The sequence below is a fragment of the Trachinotus anak genome, unplaced genomic scaffold (assembly GCF_046630095.1).
Source record: "Trachinotus anak isolate AG129_WGS33_773 ecotype Australia unplaced genomic scaffold, CSIRO_AGI_Tana_v1 ptg000016l, whole genome shotgun sequence".
Taxonomy (NCBI): Eukaryota; Metazoa; Chordata; class Actinopteri; order Carangiformes; family Carangidae; genus Trachinotus; species Trachinotus anak.
In genome coordinates, this window is record NW_027273867.1 from 22,901,457 (window position 1) to 22,920,215 (window position 18,759).

The window sequence follows — 18,759 nt, forward strand, 5'->3', positions numbered from 1 at the left end:
CTTTTAGAGATGTTTATTTGTGTTTAATCTTCAGAGGAGCTGGCTGAAATACCAAACCTTTCTCTATCTTCAGTTCTGACTCAACAAGATCAAGAAAGTGCATAGTAAGTGTCTAACTATACAATCTCCTTGCACTTATTAAACAGATGTAGTACTTAATACTTACACCAAGGTCTCCTACTGCACTGAAGCTTACTGATCTCTCACTTGTAAGTTGCTCTGGATAGAAGTGGCTGCCACATGAGTAAATGTAAATGTAAAATGCCCCCCCCCACTGGAGAAACATTTTGGCCCCAGATGGTAAGTGAGTCCCCTCAAACATTATCAAAATACACAAACGAAAGTTTGGACTGAGGTACGTGAGGACGCCTCTTCACAAGACCAGTGGTTCCCAACCTTTTCAGCTTGTGACCCCATAAGACAAAGCAAATGTACTTGTTCCCCTCCTAACAACTGCAGTTGTTTACCAGTTATGGCCTTTTCAACTTAAGACTTTTTCTCTTGTGCTGTGTGACTAATTTCTTAAAATTATACAGAAGAACTAGAAAAATAAGAACAATTAGTTGTAATCTGAGAAGATGATCATTTATCATTATTAGAAATTTGTTTTTTTTGCTTACTTATCCTATAAACAACCTTGTGACCCCAAAGATTTAACTTGTGACCCCTTGTGGCTCTGACTTTGACCATTAAGCAAACCATAACGAAAAGATCTAAAAGTAAAAACTGGTCCTCACAAGATTTACCACCAGTGGTGGTGTTGCTGATGGGGCAGTACTGGTCCAGAGCAGGACACTGGGAGAACTGGAGGTGATACGACTGGTTCAGCTTCTCCAGTCTGTCTGTCACTTCCCTCAGTTTGGTTTCCTGCACGGTCGTCTGTGACTGGAATAACAAGGTGATCTGAACCACTGTGGTATCTCTCACAAACACACACACACACACACACACACACACAAACAGAAAACATGCACAATGTCCCATTATGTTTCCATGGTTACAGGATAATAAAGGATGTGTCGAGGAGAAAACAAAGCAGACTGACAGAGGTAAAAATAAAAACAGATGAGACCATTCAGAGGAAACATGAAGAGTTAATCCTCTCTGAAAAGATTCATTCTAAAAATAAGATGTGAAAAGACTGATGTCTGCATTTATGACACGATGACAGCTGCTGGCACCACAGTAAAGAGTATTCCGGGTAGTTTTTAAGACAAAGACCTGGTTAGATTTTGAAAACATCCCTCCAAGCTATTATAAACACCTAAGATTCTTTATGGAGAAGTCTGGTGTAATTTTATATTTGTCTTTTTGCCAACAAATCTTATAAAAACACCCAAACCAACAATGAAGTGTTCCTACTGATGAGTATCGTGTATCCAAAGCCTCTGTGCCAATAAGAAAGTATAGAAGAACAACTGTCTTATCATAATTGATTGTCTGAATTTAATAGAAGTATATATTTATATATTTTTATTATAATTTTATACACTGTAAAATATAAATAAATAAATGTATCTATTTATATATAGCTAACATATGTCAAATTATTTTTCTTTTCTTGTATTTTATTTATTGGATTCTGTAACTACTAGTTACTTTCTATATTTTGAAGCTCATTGAGTCAACCTATAATGAAATGGTTCTTGCTCAGATATTCCTTTATTATTACTATATGTCAGAAATGCACATAAGTCAGTATTTTAAAGTCAAACTATTTTTTGATGATTTGCTAAAGATCTGAAAAATGTGTGACATCCAGCTCCCTGCTGGGGGGTTTGTACATGAGCAACTGGGAAATTGTTTCTGCAATGAAAATGTTGACGCTGTTGAAGTGTTGTTTTGATGCTCTAAACAAAACAAATAAAATTCACATTAATTGTAGGGTGAGTGGCACTTGTCTATTATTACAATATTAAATTATGTCTTTTACAGGTTTTTTAATCAAAACTTTTAAACTAATGGACACTAAGAGCAAAAAGCACCTCATTAATAACATGGAAAACGAGTAAATGGTTTACTGAGTAAAATCCAACGATATAGTCTTCTTCAACCCACTTGACATTGCCCATGAAAGTAATTGATTTTCATGTGAACCTGCCTAAAAACAGGAAAATTGCTTGTACTCCAAAAATCCACTTAATGCACTTGATCTCTGTGTAAAGTGAAAAGCCTGTTTTTCTTCTTCCGCCAGAGTGAGAGAGTTTTAGTAATTACTGCATTACTGCACAGTAGTTCTGTTTAAGGTGTTTCTCTAAGTCCTCATATGTTGATTCAATTACTAAAATCCAAGTGTCCCTCTGGTTGGTGTTTAAAGTATAGTTATGTGTGAATATGGAGACACTGGTCCCTTTGCAGCTGTATGCAAATATAATACGTTTTACTTCACTATTTTTCATTCATTATTTATTTCCAGGTTTAGCTTTATAATACAAAGTATATTCAATGAATAAATTATGATGTATTATGATAAGATGAGGCAAGACTTTATTTATCCTCATGGTGAAAATCCACAAGCTGCCCAGCAGTTCATGAATTATAGTCCAAACTACACCAGCAATATTAAAGTGATGTAAAAATATCAACACAACCAATGATCCAAGATATATTATTCTGAAATGGGCCAGTTTTCACAATGCAGACTTTTACCAACGGTGTGCGGTGACTTTTATAGAAAGGCAATCAGAACCGAGCAGCCAACTGTCCCCTCCCCAACCCCCCTTAAAAAACCATAACTCAGCAACACAGCTGTGTACTACACTAACCACAAAAATATGAAGCAGACATACCTTTTCATGATATCAGCATAAACTCAGGGCCTGTTCTGTCTCATGATTTTGTGCTGATTGTCTTCTCCTCCATCTTGCTGCTCTCTGCCTGGACAGCTTCACTTTTCTCCTTCCTGCCTGAGGAAGTATTAGGATTATTCCTCTTAAGAGACAGTAAACATATTAAATGTGTAGTATGGAGGAAAATGTCTATAAAAAAAAATACTTAAATGGTAATCGTTTACCATATTTATGGTAATTAGGTCTGACTGGCAAACAGCCTGAAGTGCTAACTGCTAATGTACTAGCTAACTCTCCGGCCTCACCGCTCTCTCTGTCTTTTTCTCTCCCGCTACACACACAACCTACGGACTGGTCTATTCCTGAAAGTTGCTGCTCTACTCCTGTAACAATATTCTGTCTTAAAATTCTCCAAATTACTGCAGAGCTTGCTCAGAGATGTTAAATTAGTGTAATATGCTCGTTTTCTTGCTAGTTCTTCCTCTTAACGGTTACCGCGCCTCACACGTCTGCGCATGCGTAAACGCTCATCTAAGGACAGCGTTCCTAGGCGGTAGCTGGTCACCAACAGTTTACGGCATGGATGGATTACACGCACAAACCTCCAAATTAAACTGCTCTCCTCTCCGCTTGACCAGCTGCTGCCTTTGTCAACGGGACACGGTCACACCCACGAAAATGACAGACACGATAGGTACAGCGGCTGGAAGTCAAGCCAGCGTGCTAACTTGCTAGCTAGCTAGCTAGCCGAACTGCTGCGACCACAAGAGGGCAGTAAATTACATGATGAATGCAAACAGGCATCAGATGCTAATGCTAATCAATGCTAATCAATGCTTATCTCTGATTCTGGTCTCAACAGACTCCTCATCTGAGTCTGGGTCTGACTGAGGCTCAAACCTGTGGCTGAGTCTCTCTGATGTTTCCTCCTCTAACCATCTTCATCCTCTCTGCTCTTTCACCTGGACACCTGGAGCCAGCAGGTGGTGGACGGGGCTCAAGGCCTGATCCAGATTTCTCAGTAAGGAAGTAGGCAAACTGTAGGTGTACTTCCAGCCCCAGTTTTTCAATTTTGTCACTTTTTATGTGGGAAATGTTAAACAAAATATAATTTGTGTGTGTTTGCATTTTATACTTATTCAAATGGGGTATCTGTGCACTAGGGACTCACAGGTAATGATCCATACCTGTATTTCATATTGCAGAAGACAGCATTTGATTGTGAATTCAGTTTATATATCACAACAGTGTGAGGCCATAAATCCTCTCAGCCAACTGAGAGGATCTGTTGCACTACCTGACAGAGAAGACGATCAAGAAATATTTGCTGCCCCACATGGCTGATACACACATAATTTTAAATGCAACTCTAATATTGAAATGCAGTCAGTCAGTCACAAACAATACAACATGTGCATATATTGTATAGTGCAAAAAAAGAGTTTGCAGTCCCATTTGAATTCATAAAATATTTTAAATAGTTTTATTCAAAATCCTGACATTGGCCTATTTACAAATATTTGACAGCGTTTATAGTGCATTTTCTTCCTCTTTCAAGTTTCATTATTCAGTTTATAGTTTTGGCTTACACATGAGGGAGGGGAAGTTGACTGAACACACTGAAATACTTTGTATATTTACAGCCAAAAAAGACACAAGAATAAACATAAGAGAAAAGCTATTGAACATTAAAATGTACACCAAAGGCGAGGTTAAGCAAGTCTTTATGCACAAAGTTGTTTATCTTATCTTTATGAGTCAACATTCAGCTCACTGACTACACAGTTAGGGAGTAGGAGGTGGATGAACCCAGGTCTAAGTAACAAAGAAATAAATGTCACATGCATTTGGCCCACTATCATAAGAGGAAAACAAGAGCATGTTTTCAAAGTGCTGCTTGTCTTGGCATTACAGTCGAAGAAACGTTTTGCAGATATTTACAGCTGTAGTGCGACACAGTCGGGATGATGTGGTCCTGATGATTGTCTGTCACCATGGCAACATCAGATGCCTCTTTTTTTAACTGACAAAAGTGAGAGTTTGTTATAATAACAAATAATAAACAGATACTTCCAAAGGTGTGCTTTACAAACAGACAGGGTTAAGTGAGGGATGAGAAAGTGCTATGTACTTATTTACAGTGTGAGAAATACCATAATAAATTCCTTAAATAATTAAAAACAGTCTATGTGGTATAATTTACATGTACAAAAATCTCTTGTTATAAAAATGTGAAAGTGCACCTACAAACAGTTAGCATGACATCAGCAATGTCTCTTTTCACCTCCTCATCTTCCCTGGGCATGTGCGAGTGTATATCTGCATGTGAGCATTTGTGTGTCTGTCTCTGCCATGTGGATTGAGCTGGTCAGAAATAGGCAGGATCGGATGAGTTGTCCACAGGTAAATCCTGCTGTAAGCCACCGGTTGCCGAGGCGACATCAGTATTACCGTGGTGACATGTTGAGGGACAGTTAACCTGCACTGATGCAGTCAGGTGGTGGCGCGATTTGTCATGTCTGACATTGAGCTGTGGTGCTCTTCTGTTGGACTTTTGAACAGAGGAACAGATCTGCTTACAGATAGACACAGAAAATCATAGTCCTGCATTGACAAAATGCAGTTTTACAGGTATGAAGAACACATTACACATTGATTATATATTTTGTTCTGAATGCCACATATGCAGATTTAGTTTTCTTTCTACAAAAAAGCATATTAGAGAGTTTTCAATATGAAATACTAATAAAACAGTCTGCCAGAAACTCAGTGTGCAAAATCAACATCATTAGGTTGTGCTAACTCCGTGCCAAATTCAACCTGCATTATAAAAAAAGTCCTGCAATAGCATTATTTCTTTGTGTCAACAAAATAAAGCAGATATTTGATTGGCAGTACTTTAGCAACATGTTTGAATCATCATAACTCAGGTGACTTGATCTGTGATTGTGCCTTTCAGCCACTCTTTCACCTCCTGTCATGTTTATGTTGCTCACATACCAAAGAAAACAAGCTAGAGCAGGCAAGCTAATGGCAACCAGCAACCTTTGGACCTGTTCTGATGGAAGGAAATCCTATTATGTGTTTTGAATCCATTCAGAGCAGCCGTAGTCATGACCACACAGCCGGTAAATCCAAAGCCCTGCGCTCTTTGGAGCCTTCAAAGTCATCCTGCTGAGAGTGTGAGAGCGAGGAAGTGAGGGTGTGGGTGGAGAAGGCAGAAAGATTCGACAGGAATGGCAATATATATAAATATATTTAGAAATAGCAGAAGGACTGCCTGTTGCCCATGCCTGACCTTGAGTTATTAAAGTTCTGCACGCAATGAATTAAATTATTCCCTCATCTTTGATCCAAGACGAAATCCTGTTTTTCCACTCTGCAGCCACTGCAGATCCTACAGCTCTATGTGTGATGGTCCGGTGTCAGTCCTTAGTGGCAGGGTTCAAAGGGGAACTCAGTGAGCCCCCCGTGGAGCTCCACCAACTCCTCTGACCAGGACATGACATCACCGATGAGGTGTCCTGCGCAGGTCGCCTGGCTGTAGATCTCATTTGGTGTCAGGACTCTGGACCAGAACTGAAGATCTGAGAGCTCTCCCATGAAGGACTGAGTGACGTCGAAGCGGCCTCCCATTGTGTCCTGAGGACGGCGAAGCAGAGTTTTTGTTGAGATTAAAAAAGTAGGATAAACTTGGTCTTAACAGATGGATAAGTGACTAAAATGTGACTGTGCTTTTGTAAATTATAACATTTTTTAGCAAAGACATCATAACTATTTAGACAAACATAGATTTACTGTTCAAAATTCTTTTGAAAATTTAAGATATCAGTTTTTGATTTTAATAAAAAATTTAAAAATCAGATTTTCACTTTGTCATTATGGATTATTAAGTGGTAAAAGTGGTACATTTATCCATTTAAGATAAAATCTACAACTTAATAAAGTGCAAATTTAAATTTTATTAAACCAGGAAGTCACTATAAAAACATTATCAATTTCACTGGCTAAGATGGTGGCGTAGGGTTGCCTTTTTTTTTTGGAACTGCAGAACATATACACATATACACAAATGTAAATATTACACCAAGTCCAGAGAGTAAAGTCTGTCTGATACAGTCCATATTCAGTGTTTTGCCCCCTGGCTGTACTCTTTACAGTGTCAGACACTGTTTCTCCTACCTGCTCCTGCCCCAGGATGAAGATCCCCCCTGGTTTGATGGAGTGCCAGGCTGACAGGTTTTGCCCCGAGCCTTTCTTCACCCCGTCCTGGTAGGCCTCCCAGATGCCATCACGTGTTGACCATGTCACACACACATGATGCCACTTCCCATCTGTCATGGTTATGGGCAATGTCACCGCCTAAACACACAGGTGGACAGAGAGAGACAGATAGACAGGGACAAATGTGAGAACAAGTCATTCATATTCCACTGGGACTCCAGAGTGTTTGCTACAGTTCATCAGGAATGTGATGCAAGACCTCTGGGAAGTTGTGAATGCATTTTTTAAGGTCTCATACAGTCTAAAGGTAGATGTAATTTTTGCACCAAACTTAATTTATCTGAATGAAATCACTGTGTTCAAAGGATTTAATTATGAAAAGAAAATAGATTTGTGCAAATCCTTCACAAATTTTACAGATGATGGATATCTGTCTTTAACGTACAACTTTTTAAATGAAACTTATTCAAATGATAAATATAATCCACACTTGTTTAAATTGTTATTCATCACAATATGCATGAATGATGACACTTAGTCTGTGATAGGTTAATGGGATAACTGAGGCCTGAGCTGACCTCATGACTCAGGACATGTCATCATGTCGTAGGAGTGGAACGAGCACAGACTCCAACACTCTGATCTCTGATATCCCACTTTTAATCAGATATGAGCGAATGCACAAAAAACAGGGTTTTTCTTTCCTTCTTTGTTTTGTCAGGAAAGAAAAAGCAACAGGCCTCTTCACCCAACATCATTACAAGTGGATGATAGCTTTAGACAGCTCTCAGTGAAAGCGTTCGCTGCTGTAGGGACAATAGGAGAATCTCCACTCCGTTCATCCTCATCAACTCCAGCAAATTAATTTAAAAAGACGGAAATTAATCTTCATTCTGAAGATCGTGTAACTGTGTCATTGATCGGTTCGATGACTGCCAAGTGTGTGACTAGAAGAAAACAAACATGACAGTTTATCTCCCCTGCTAATGTCACTCCTACAGACAATTAGGCCAATCAATTACAATAATCAGATTAATTGCTTTGTTGATTTGTGCTCACTGCACTGAGCACAGGAGCGAGGAAGGGAAAAAGACAAGTGTCTGTCTGGGGAAAAAGGTATCGGCCTTTCAGGGAATGAGAGATTAAGGAGCAAATGGAACAATTTAATAATTTGCATGTCAACAATGCGTGTACAGGTTAAATTGCAACGAGTCATTCGAACCGAGATTTACACTACAAGATTAATAGAATTCTACAAAATAAGTTTTTCAACACGTCCAGAGAAAATTCTGTGCCATGACCTCCTTTACAGCTCTTAAAATTCCCATGACCCCCTGCAATGACCCAAATGCTTCTTGACAGGGCCCAGACTATGTGTTGGTCAGACTAAAGCAAATGTTTGGCCACTGTTACCATCAATAGGTGTCAACAGACTAGAAAAGCAGCAATTTTATGATCACATGCACATACCTGCCACAGTACCTCAAATACTCCTTACTTCTGCCGGCATGCTGTATCTAGTCTGTGGTACAGACCTCAAAAAAAGTGGTTGGTGCATTTTGCCCTTACCTGTGTGCACAGCAGAGGTGCTTCAAATCAAAGTTCAACCAACTCATGACTGAGAGCATGACAAGGTTCTGTGTAAATACTGTGCACCTGAGTCTGAGGTTACTCACCTCTCTTTTAGCTCTGACCTCCACTGGTGAGGTGATGCTGTCCTGTCAGTCTGACAGTCTGAGCTGTGACTATCACACCTCACTGTGTGCAGGATTAGTAACACTCTGAGCTGTGGATGGGTGTGAACTGCATTTTTACCTGAGGACACTGATCTCTTAAAGCTGAGAGAAGCAGAAATTATGGCTGGAAAATCCCTCTACAAGAGAGGCTGAAGCATGATGTAATAACAGATTGGTTCGGCTCTCTTGTGGTGGTGCAAGTTTCTGTAGGTGACAATGTTGCATTGCTTTTACCTTGTCATTGATCAGCAGCTCCATGGGGTTGCTTCCCCATTCGACGAGCACCAGCTCATTGGCTTGCCCTGGTACAGCGTAGGAAAAGGGAGTGCCAAGGCCAGGACCTGCCCCTGCCTTCAGCCACAGGCAGATGGTCAGGGCAAAGATCTCCTTGACCACCGACCGCTTCATCCTGGCGTACATGTAGTTGGTCCTCATGGGGAAATCCAGCAGGAAAGCACTAGGACTCTTCAGCTTCTTGTGGTCTCCTGGTGTGATGGAGAGTTTAGATTCAGCTCAGTCATCTGTATAGTACATACTAGCAGTACTACTACCAGCAGTTGAACAGTGACACTTTAAATGACATAATTAAATCCAGCATTTTATCAGATCTGTGATAAGTCAACATTACAAGTTGCAAATTGCTCCAAAAAAGTCCTCCAACTTAAACAACCATATAGGTAAGGCCTACCGGACATTAGTCGTAATGGTAGTACACAGTTAAGGTTGTGGAACAGTTCGATTAGCTTACATACAAAAATACTTGGTAAGGTTCGGGAAAAGAGTGGGGTTTGGATTAAAATAAGTACTGTTGACCCATCCACCCACCCCAACCTCATAATATGAACTTTCTACTACGTCACTGCACAGTCTCAAATGTAAAAACAATCCTTACTTGACTGGTAAAAACTGTAGAGTAGCTATGTGTAGGTGTGTGTGTGTAATTGTACCATGGTCATTGCTGCCATGATGCAGTTGGCTAAGCACTGTTTCCAGCTTGCCGTGCCCGGCACCCCGGAGACTCGTCTCTTTGCTGCTGAAAGGCAGTCGCCGTGGGTGATGATCGCTGCCGTGGTGGCTGTCATGGTGGTCGCTGCTGTGGTGCTTATCATGATGATCATCATGGTGATCATCATGGTGATCATCGTGGTGGTCATTGTGATGACCAAGTTCGTGGTGATAGTCATGGTGATCGTCGTCATGATGGTCATTGTGATGATCATCGTGGTGGTCGTTGTGATTGTCATCGTGATGATCACTGTGATGGTTGTCATAGGGACCACGATGCCGGCTGTGGTGCCAGTCATAATGGTGGTCATAGTGGTCATGGTGACTGGGATGACGATTGTGGTGACCACTGTGATGGTTGTATCTATGACTACTGTGGTGGTTGTTGCGATGGCTGTTGTGGTGGTTGTCATGGTTGCCAGTACCATGGTTTTCATCATGGTGGTTGTCATTATGGCTATTGCCATTGTGATCATCATGATGGTCATCGTAGTGGCTGCTGCTGCGGTGGTCGTCATGGTGGTCATCATGGTGATCACCGTGATGGTCGTTATGGTGACCATAGTCATGGTGATCTCGGTAGTAGCTGTGCAGCTGCTCTTCCAGGGCATTGATCTTCCTCTGGAGGAGTTCTCTAAGGGAGCTGGAGTAGGAGCTGGAGGAGTTCCTTGCCTGTAGATACACAAAACATATGTTGATAATAATAATAAAAATAACAGCCTAAATAGACTTGAAGCTTCAGAGACTCTGCTCCATGGGACTGAGTCAATTCAAACATAATATAATAAATCATATAATAGAGAGTTGTAAATATTCATTGGTTGTTACTTGGTCTTACATTTATGAGTTAGGACTTATATCTATGTCAGTGACATACATGTTTCATGTATAAAGCCTATAGCCAATGTATTTATATTGCAGCAGTATATCTTTCAACATCAATGTTGTTATGATTGTGGTGTTTCATTTCATGCAGTAAAACAGTCCTGCTGTGGGAATACTTTCAGCATCATGACCATCATCATTGTAAGCGCATGTCCAGTCCTAATTTCCCACAGATCCTCTGGTAGGGCTTCTCATTTACAATGGTGACAAAATACTTTACTATATTAGTAAAATTTATTATTTTTATAAAAAGCTTTATAGAAAAGCAGAAAACTGAATAGTTTAAAGAAAAGTACTCAGCAGAAATACTGTACACATACAATTGTGAATTTGAAAAAAAATAAATAAATAAATAAAATAAATCTGAACACAAGGTCAACTACTTAACTTCACTATCTAGCCTGAAGTTTCAACAATATCACACAGTCTTCATTGGTGGATGGAACATAAAATCTGAGGTTGAATTCTTCTGTTGAAATGTAGTAAAAGTGCTATAGATAATATAATAACAGCACATACAACAATAGTGAGCTAACATATCAAAAGAGCTATCTGCATTAACTGAACAAATGCCTTCTGCTGAGAACCATGTGATACTCTTGAAAAAAGCAAGTAAGTGGACCTTGAGTTTGGATTGTTTTGTTACTATTAATTCCAAGGTCAAGAACTGGTCTACAAGAAAATGACAAAAAGTTTAGAAGTGAAGAGTCAGAAGTTCTTTGCAGTAAATTTAGTGATGTGAATAAAGAATAATAAATTTGCAATAGTTTCTGCCTGTGCCTTCAAGCCCTCCTCCATCCTTTCCCTTGCTCATCCTTGTCTTCCTCACCAGCAAATCCGGCTTTGTTCCCTGCCAGCACACGCCATGATTAATAGCCGCGTCAGGGAGGATGAAGCTAATTGAAGGTGAGGCTGGCTAGCACCCTTCGGCGCGTGGCCAGAGGCTGGTGGCATAGACATCCTGTTTGAGGAGGGAGTGATGCAGGGTAAATCCTGGCTCCAATTCTGTTTTGTCTCACACCTTCGAGGGAGATCGAAGGGGATTTCTGGCAACACTTTGCCTGAGCATATTCTGAGACCACCTGCATTGATAATGAGGAGTTCACAGTCCAGCGGACAGCAGGGTTTTAGTCTCGCAATGTGACACCAGTGTCGTGGAAATGTTGTAACACAAGTGAGACAGCAGAAGCACATGTATTGGCTTTTTTAGGTACTGGAACACAGTTTAAAAAATGAATCACATACTATCACCACTAACAAGGCAAAGATTTTTTTAAACTTTCTCTGATGGTCCAATTTCAGTAATGTTAAGGACCTGAAAAGGCAAACCTTTACAGTATTTTACAAGAGAAAAGCATGTGCATACATGTCCCAGTGGTTGGGAACGACTAGTCTAGCTTATACATAACCATAGTTTCAGCAGCATTTATGTGAATAGATTTCATAGAAGAAAAACTTTTCAAAACATTTAAATTTTTTTTTTACCCAATTCTAAGATTTGAGACTTTACAATATATTTTGACCAAATCTATGCCTACAAAATTGCAATAACTACTGTAATGATAATCAAATCAAAATTACTTTTAGGCTTTTTGTTGTGACATTAAAGTTAAGACTAACAGAGACCTCAGCCACATTCAAATCCCAGAGAAGTCTTAAAGCAGCCGAGACCTGACATTTTCAAGGCAAAACTAAGTTAAACTGTCACAAGAAATTAAACATCAGATAAGAGTAATTCTCTTTAACATTCTGCTAAAGGGAAAATAGCCTAAACAAAGACCTTTCCTCCTTGTCTTACTGTAGCTCTGTTTGTTTTCCTATACTGTGACCTGGTCTCCCTGAGGGAACGAGATTCTTGATTTCAATGGGATTAATCAGGTTGAATAAATATTAAAGTAATGTTCATAGAACAACAGTTTGATCTGGTGTTCTGACTTGCTGGTTGGAACCTTCCACCTTTTCCCACCATCCTCCTAAGTTGCACTCACCTCCCTGCATCAGGTGATGGTTGGACACAGGGGTTGTTTGATGTCATGGGTGAGGGCTAATCAACTTAGAGCAGCTTCCTGTTTGAGCTCAGCCTTGGCCACTGATATCCAGGAGAGAGATCGAGAGCCGGAACGCCTCCAGAACTCGTGACCCTCAGTGACGCAAGATATGACCCCAATTAAGTCAAACCTTTGATGGGCTTCCGCTTCCCTAGAGATTGTTCAGCCTTTCTTTGCAGACCCGTTAGTAAGCATTTTAAAATATTGTGTGGTGCAGAAGTGCACATTGTTTAGCCTGTATTGTTAACATTAGAGCTTTAATTACAGCACAGCCACAATGCTAGCCCTGCAGAATTTATACACTATACAGAAGTTATTTGAGAGCAGATTTAATTTCAAAATGAAACAGCCTCTGTTTATTTTAACATTTCAGTCAGTTTAAGATTTAATTCTGACTTAACTGGTAACTTGTATATGGAAAATAAAGGTTGAATTAACTCCCCTCTTCATCCCTGGTGTTGGAAAACACAAATACAGTGTCTCTCATTGTATCCAGTTTACCCATAACTCAAAAATGACCACCATGTGCATGAAAGTCTATCTAAAAGTCAATGCTGAAGGTTCTACTCAACACTGTCAGGCATGACTTTAGGTTCGTCACTTTCAGAAAGATGATGATGACAATGATGGGTGATGCATCTGATGCTGTCTATATCTAAAAATTTGCATTTCAGTGCTTTATAACTGTCCAAGGAAATCTTGCAAGTATGATGCAAGACCTAAGTACCTTTGTACCTTTTGACTGTAATGTTACCTATAATAGTGTACCCAGGTCTTATTTATGTAGTTCTAATTCAATCTACTTTGCACTTTTTCTTGTATCCACAGGTAGAGTTTGTCTGTATTTAAAACTACACTGTTGTTGTTGTCAAGAGTGATGCAAGAGTGTGCATTGCAGATTTCTACACCCACCTGCAAGTTCTCCAGTCTCTCCTTAAGTGTCTGCAGGGTTTTGCCCGTCTGCTCAGGAGAGAAGGAGCTGTGTTTGCTGTATGACGAGCCCTTCCTCTGGTGGGTGTCTGGTCTGTGGCTGCCATGGGGGTAGTGGTGATCATTGCTGTGATACGCTGACGGTCCGTGGTGTGACGATGATGATGCGTGGTGGCTGCTGTGATGCCCGTGGTGCTCATCATGGTTATTGTCATGACGGTTTTCATGATGATTTTCGTTATGGTTGTTGTGATGGATATCATGATGGTTGTCATGGTGATTGTCGTGGTGGTTGTCACGATGACCGATACTATGGTGACCGCCAAAGCCCTCGCACAAGGTCAGCTTGGCGGTCAGCTCCCTGATGGTCTCCCGCTGGTCCAGGATGGTCTCCTTCTGCCTCACAAGGCTTTCTCGCAGATGTAAGATGGTGGCTTTGGCCTCGTCCGACATCATGCCTCGCCGGTTGCTGCCATTATGACCGTTACTATGACCGTTACTGCTGGGTCCATGGGGCACACTGGGTGGGGAATAGCAGCTGGGGTCTGCATCTGGGGGAATTGGGGTGCAAACAAATTTGGGGCTAATGCCATAGCTATATTCTATACCAGGCAAACTGCCTGCTGCTGCTGCGCAAGACAGGAAGTAGTAGAAAATTAGAGAACGTAGGGGGAAGAAAGGCAGGACAAACCCCAGAGAGGCTCCAACCCATTGTCGGTGCCTCACAGACAAAAGCATCAGACTCAGAGGACTGACGTCTCTGGCCATATTTGATTGAAGTCCAAGTTATTCCTTGACAAATGACAGTCCTCCCAGGCTTTAGTTTTGCTGTGACGAACACCATGAATGGATGTCATTGGTGTTGGATTTGAAGGTGTTGGGGAAAAGCATCTCAACAATGAAATTGCAGATAAAATCTCCTCCTGGAAAGCATAAATTCGTTTTAGAGGACAAGAATCACAGTATTCCAAAGCGCAGAGTGGGTGCTGCCAAAGTCTTAAGCTGCTCGCCTTCAAGATGACCCTTTGGGATCACGCAAGGTTTCTTGGCTCCATTGCAAGTTAACAAGCTGCGAGAGCTCGGCTGATGTATCCTGATAGGTTTGTCTGCTGCATCGGGGGAAAAGTATTGGGCCACCTCCAGCCAGGCGATCTCTCTCAGCTTCAAGGACCTCCTGTGTTTGGCAGCCAAGAATAATCCCTTTAATTTCGGCTTCTAACAACCCATCAGATTGGAGATTGCTCTTACCTATAGAATGGGGAAAGGAAAAAAGGTGTCAGGATAAAAAAACAAGGAAAGCTTAGAGAAATTCATTTTTCACAACAAATTACAACAACAAAACAAGTAGAGATCACACTAGATGTAAAGGTGTGTGACTTGAATGAAGGAAAACTGGGTCAGCTGTTGTATAGTGTGTGTTGTATATGAGTATGGATGGATAACAGGGAGAGAATACATAAGTCAGAGGTGATCTGCATCGTAATCAGTTCGTCTCCAATTATCAAATCACCCCTTCAGTCTGTCAGCATTTCCTATCTGCACTGAGCCAGCAGACTACACCATGAGTTCAGTGACGCCAGCAGCCAGGTAGACAGCACTGAGGTGGAGGCCGATGGTGGAGGCCAGTTGGGGGGGGGGGGGGTCATCAAGGCGGCAGCAGGCCAGTGTAACCAGATTACAGCCAATTAATCTGCCCCCCAAACCACAGTCCAGCAATTCACATAATGAAAGCTGGTTTTCATTTGAAACGTGGGTGGGCATGTGGAGCTCAGTCACTCACACCAGAGCCTCATGAATCAGTGTCAGTGCTCCTCCACCCTCAGCCAGCATGTTGACTGGCTATTTAAAGGCAGCACAGTGAGGGAAGTCGGAATCAGAGGGGAGTGATCCTGACGAACATTTTGATGCCTCTAGTCTCACATAGCTGTGTTGTTTAATTATATCAGGAACTAGGTAGGTTCAAAACAGTTCCCATGAATATTTCATATAACGTACAGTGGGGTCCAAAACCTATAATACTATATATATATTGCATAAACTGCATATATGCATGTTGTTCTCATTTGGGTTTAATTCTGCCCACATGCTCATCCTCATAAACTTGTCAGTGGAAACAGCAGATACAGAAAATCCATGTTCAGTTCGCAATTGGTTTTTTGTGTAGATGCGACTGTTTTATATCATATTTGTGAGGGGAACAAATTAATATGTATATTTAAAAAGAGGAAACAGAGGGAGCACTGCAGCTATGGTAGACAACATTTATATTTAATTAATGTTCCAATTAGACAAAAGGAATTTTAATATTATTAATGAAACAGTTAAAATAGTTTCCCTCTCTGAAACAGTGTAGGGTGATTCTTCAACATGCTTGATGGGTCAGCCAGAGAGCAAGGTCTGAAGCCAAGAAGAAGAAGTTTCAGAACGCACAGGACACTGTTCCCCATTAAGCTCCTTATCTCCATAGTCTACCACCAGTTCAAACGCCCAAAGCACCCATTAAGTACAAACCTCTGAGTCTCAGACACTGGACTTTCTGTGACAATGTTCTCCTGAGAAAAATGACAGCCTTTGTTTTCTGTTCAAACTGACTTAACCACCTTCATCATAGAGCTGATAGGTAAATATAAGACACTGACAAATTTTTATCATTTATAAATGAGGACTTGTTGAGTTCTCTTCAGGTCTATCGTTGAAGGGTTAATTCATTAAGAGCAAGTGACTTTTGTTCAACATAATTCAACTGGAACTCGCTACAAGCACTTTAATATCAATTAAATTAAAATGAATTTAGTCTCTGACCTTTTAACGTTTTTCTTGTTACATTACTTATCAATTGTATTTACAAGTTTGTTATATTGATGTTCTTCTTTTTAATTTGTATTCTATGTGATTGTAAATGCAAGCTTTGCCCTTAATGATTTTTGAGTTTAAATGAACACATAATACTGATAATAATAGTAATAATAATAATAAACTCAGTATCAAATTCTGTTATTTCGCCAGACCTAATTTTTGGATGGAGTTCTGTTCAAATATAACGGTCAAGAATATCTTTCTCTGTATGACATACAGTATGTGTATTTGCTAGGATTTCATGTAACTAAGGTTTGAATCTTTAATATTTTAAGTTATAGCCTATAAACTGTTACTGCTATAATTTCGATCATCATGAAACACTTCAACTTTCAAAACTTGTCAAATATTTAAGATTAGAGAAAAACAGCCTGGTGTTAGGTTGTCCATGGAGTATTTGATTTTTGAATTGTTCACTGCCCAACAACCAAATGTTGTTTTTTTAATTCTTAATTTTTTTTTTTAAGTGAGTGCTTTGAGAGGCTTTTAATGAATGCTCAGAGTTGTGCATGCAGTCAACACACGAGGGCCTTAATCTGATAGTTTGATACTGCTGCTGTCTGATACTTTAAGACAACATGAGTGGAGATTTAGAAGATATGATACTTCACTGAAACACTTAGCATCACATGAACCATAGGATCAGACATTATCTATTTGAATTTTTACACTTTACACCAAATTTTCATGTAGTATAAATATGATTTTTATATGTTTCTTTCTCTCAAATCACAATTTGCAGTCTTTTTTCTCTGTAATTTTCTTTCAGTGGTTGAAAGTACACTCTGACTAAGGCTATCAGCAGCCCTTTAAGGTAGTTAGGTGGTCAGGTTGATAAATGAACACCTTATTTGCTCATGTTTCCCTCACTGGAGCCAGAGCAGACCACAGGAACATGTCTCCCCACCTCTCCTCCTCCTCCTCCTCCTCCTCCTCCTCTTAAGGGCAACAGACTAATAGGATTGGTTGGATTTAATGCTGTTTAACGAGGGCTTGGCTGCAGGGTCCTAGTTCTGCCTGTGAAACCCCCTGCCCCCTCCCGCCAACAAAGCCGAGCCATTGTTGTCACACGTGTTACTGCAGAAGGAGAACATGTGCATGCAACCAGTTTTTATTATGAGGCCATCATCAGCCAATATAAACAAAGCATATTTCCATATGAAGTTTGCTTTTTTTCCCCCTCAGGTTTGTGTTATGTTTACATATACTGTTCAAATTCATAATTGCAATGAACATTTTACAGTTTCAAGATTTGATTTTACAGTTAACAGATGTGAGCTGGATTCACAGAGTTCATGTTTCTCATTCTGTTGACTTTTACTCTTAATTTTGATTAGCCCTTATGATTTGGATGTGTTACTATTATGCATTCTATAAATGTTCTAAAATGAACTTCAATAATAAATAAACTTCATGGGTTATAAAAAATATTGCCCACACTGACACGTGTATATACAGTGTATACTAATGGGAACGTGGTCTCAGACTTTTGAAACCCCTCTGTATATATGCACGTTGAGCTTCTCAAGCCAGTGCCAGCCCCTTGGTGGGGTCAGTTATTCAGATTCAGCTGATGTACGTCCCACTTAGTGGCCTTGCCCTCCCTGCAGCTTAAGGACACTCCTCCTTCTCTCCCTGCGTGGGCCCTGAGCTCACCTCCTTGCCTCACGCAGCACATCACACGAGTCAACCTTCTCTCCTGCCCTCTCTGGACGGTAAACTCATTGTGGAGGTCAGTCATGTCTGTCTAAACGTGACTGGCCACAACACTTAGAGGGCTGATGGTGCAGTACCTGTTGTGACATCATGTGTCAGAGCTAAAAGTCTTCTGTTCTTTAAACACCGTTCGGTGATAGGCTGTGGGAGCATTCCAACACTTGGATGGAGAATAATCTTTCTCTAATGTAGACAAACCTTTGGGGAATGATTGATTGATAGTCCCAAATAGTATTTAAACACATAACATCCAATCACAGAGCTTTCAAATTTCCCCCATGATCCCACTTTCCCACTGATGAAAGAGTGACATTTTACAGAACTTGGTGAATACATTTAGGAGCAATATGGAAAGTAAAATGTCATGCTTTATACCTCATTGAATCCAAAATGCTAGGACTTTAAATTAAACCTTAAAATAAAATGTAGATTGAAAACAACAGCTTCTCCCATATTTCTTCCATGTAACAAAACTGACACAATATAAGACTTTCCATACAAAAAGAAAACTTGTGTTATCCTCTAATGAGTAAACCACTATAATACTTCCTTCCTGTCCTTAAATTAATT

At 40.3% G+C, this 18,759-nt stretch overlaps 1 protein-coding gene across 2 annotated transcripts in view; it reads right to left on the bottom strand.

Moving 5' to 3' along the window:
* Nucleotides 1-4,243: 4,243 nt before the first annotated feature.
* LOC139633607 (uncharacterized) overlaps nucleotides 4,244-18,759 on the bottom strand; it is a 30,207-nt gene continuing 15,691 nt past the window's right edge. The window contains exons 3-7 of one of the 2 annotated variants that reach the window (XM_071499374.1): nucleotides 13,600-14,865; nucleotides 9,697-10,426; nucleotides 8,984-9,234; nucleotides 6,972-7,151; nucleotides 4,244-6,431 (exon numbers count right to left, since the gene is read on the bottom strand). In XM_071499374.1, the coding sequence (XP_071355475.1) occupies nucleotides 6,222-6,431; nucleotides 6,972-7,151; nucleotides 8,984-9,234; nucleotides 9,697-10,426; nucleotides 13,600-14,385 (2,157 nt within the window). In that variant the 5' untranslated portion in view covers nucleotides 14,386-14,865 and the 3' untranslated portion in view covers nucleotides 4,244-6,221. Of the gene's footprint in view, nucleotides 6,432-6,971; nucleotides 7,152-8,983; nucleotides 9,235-9,696; nucleotides 10,427-13,599; nucleotides 17,270-18,759 lie in introns of those variants that run through there. The other variant, XM_071499375.1, reaches the window with a different exon arrangement.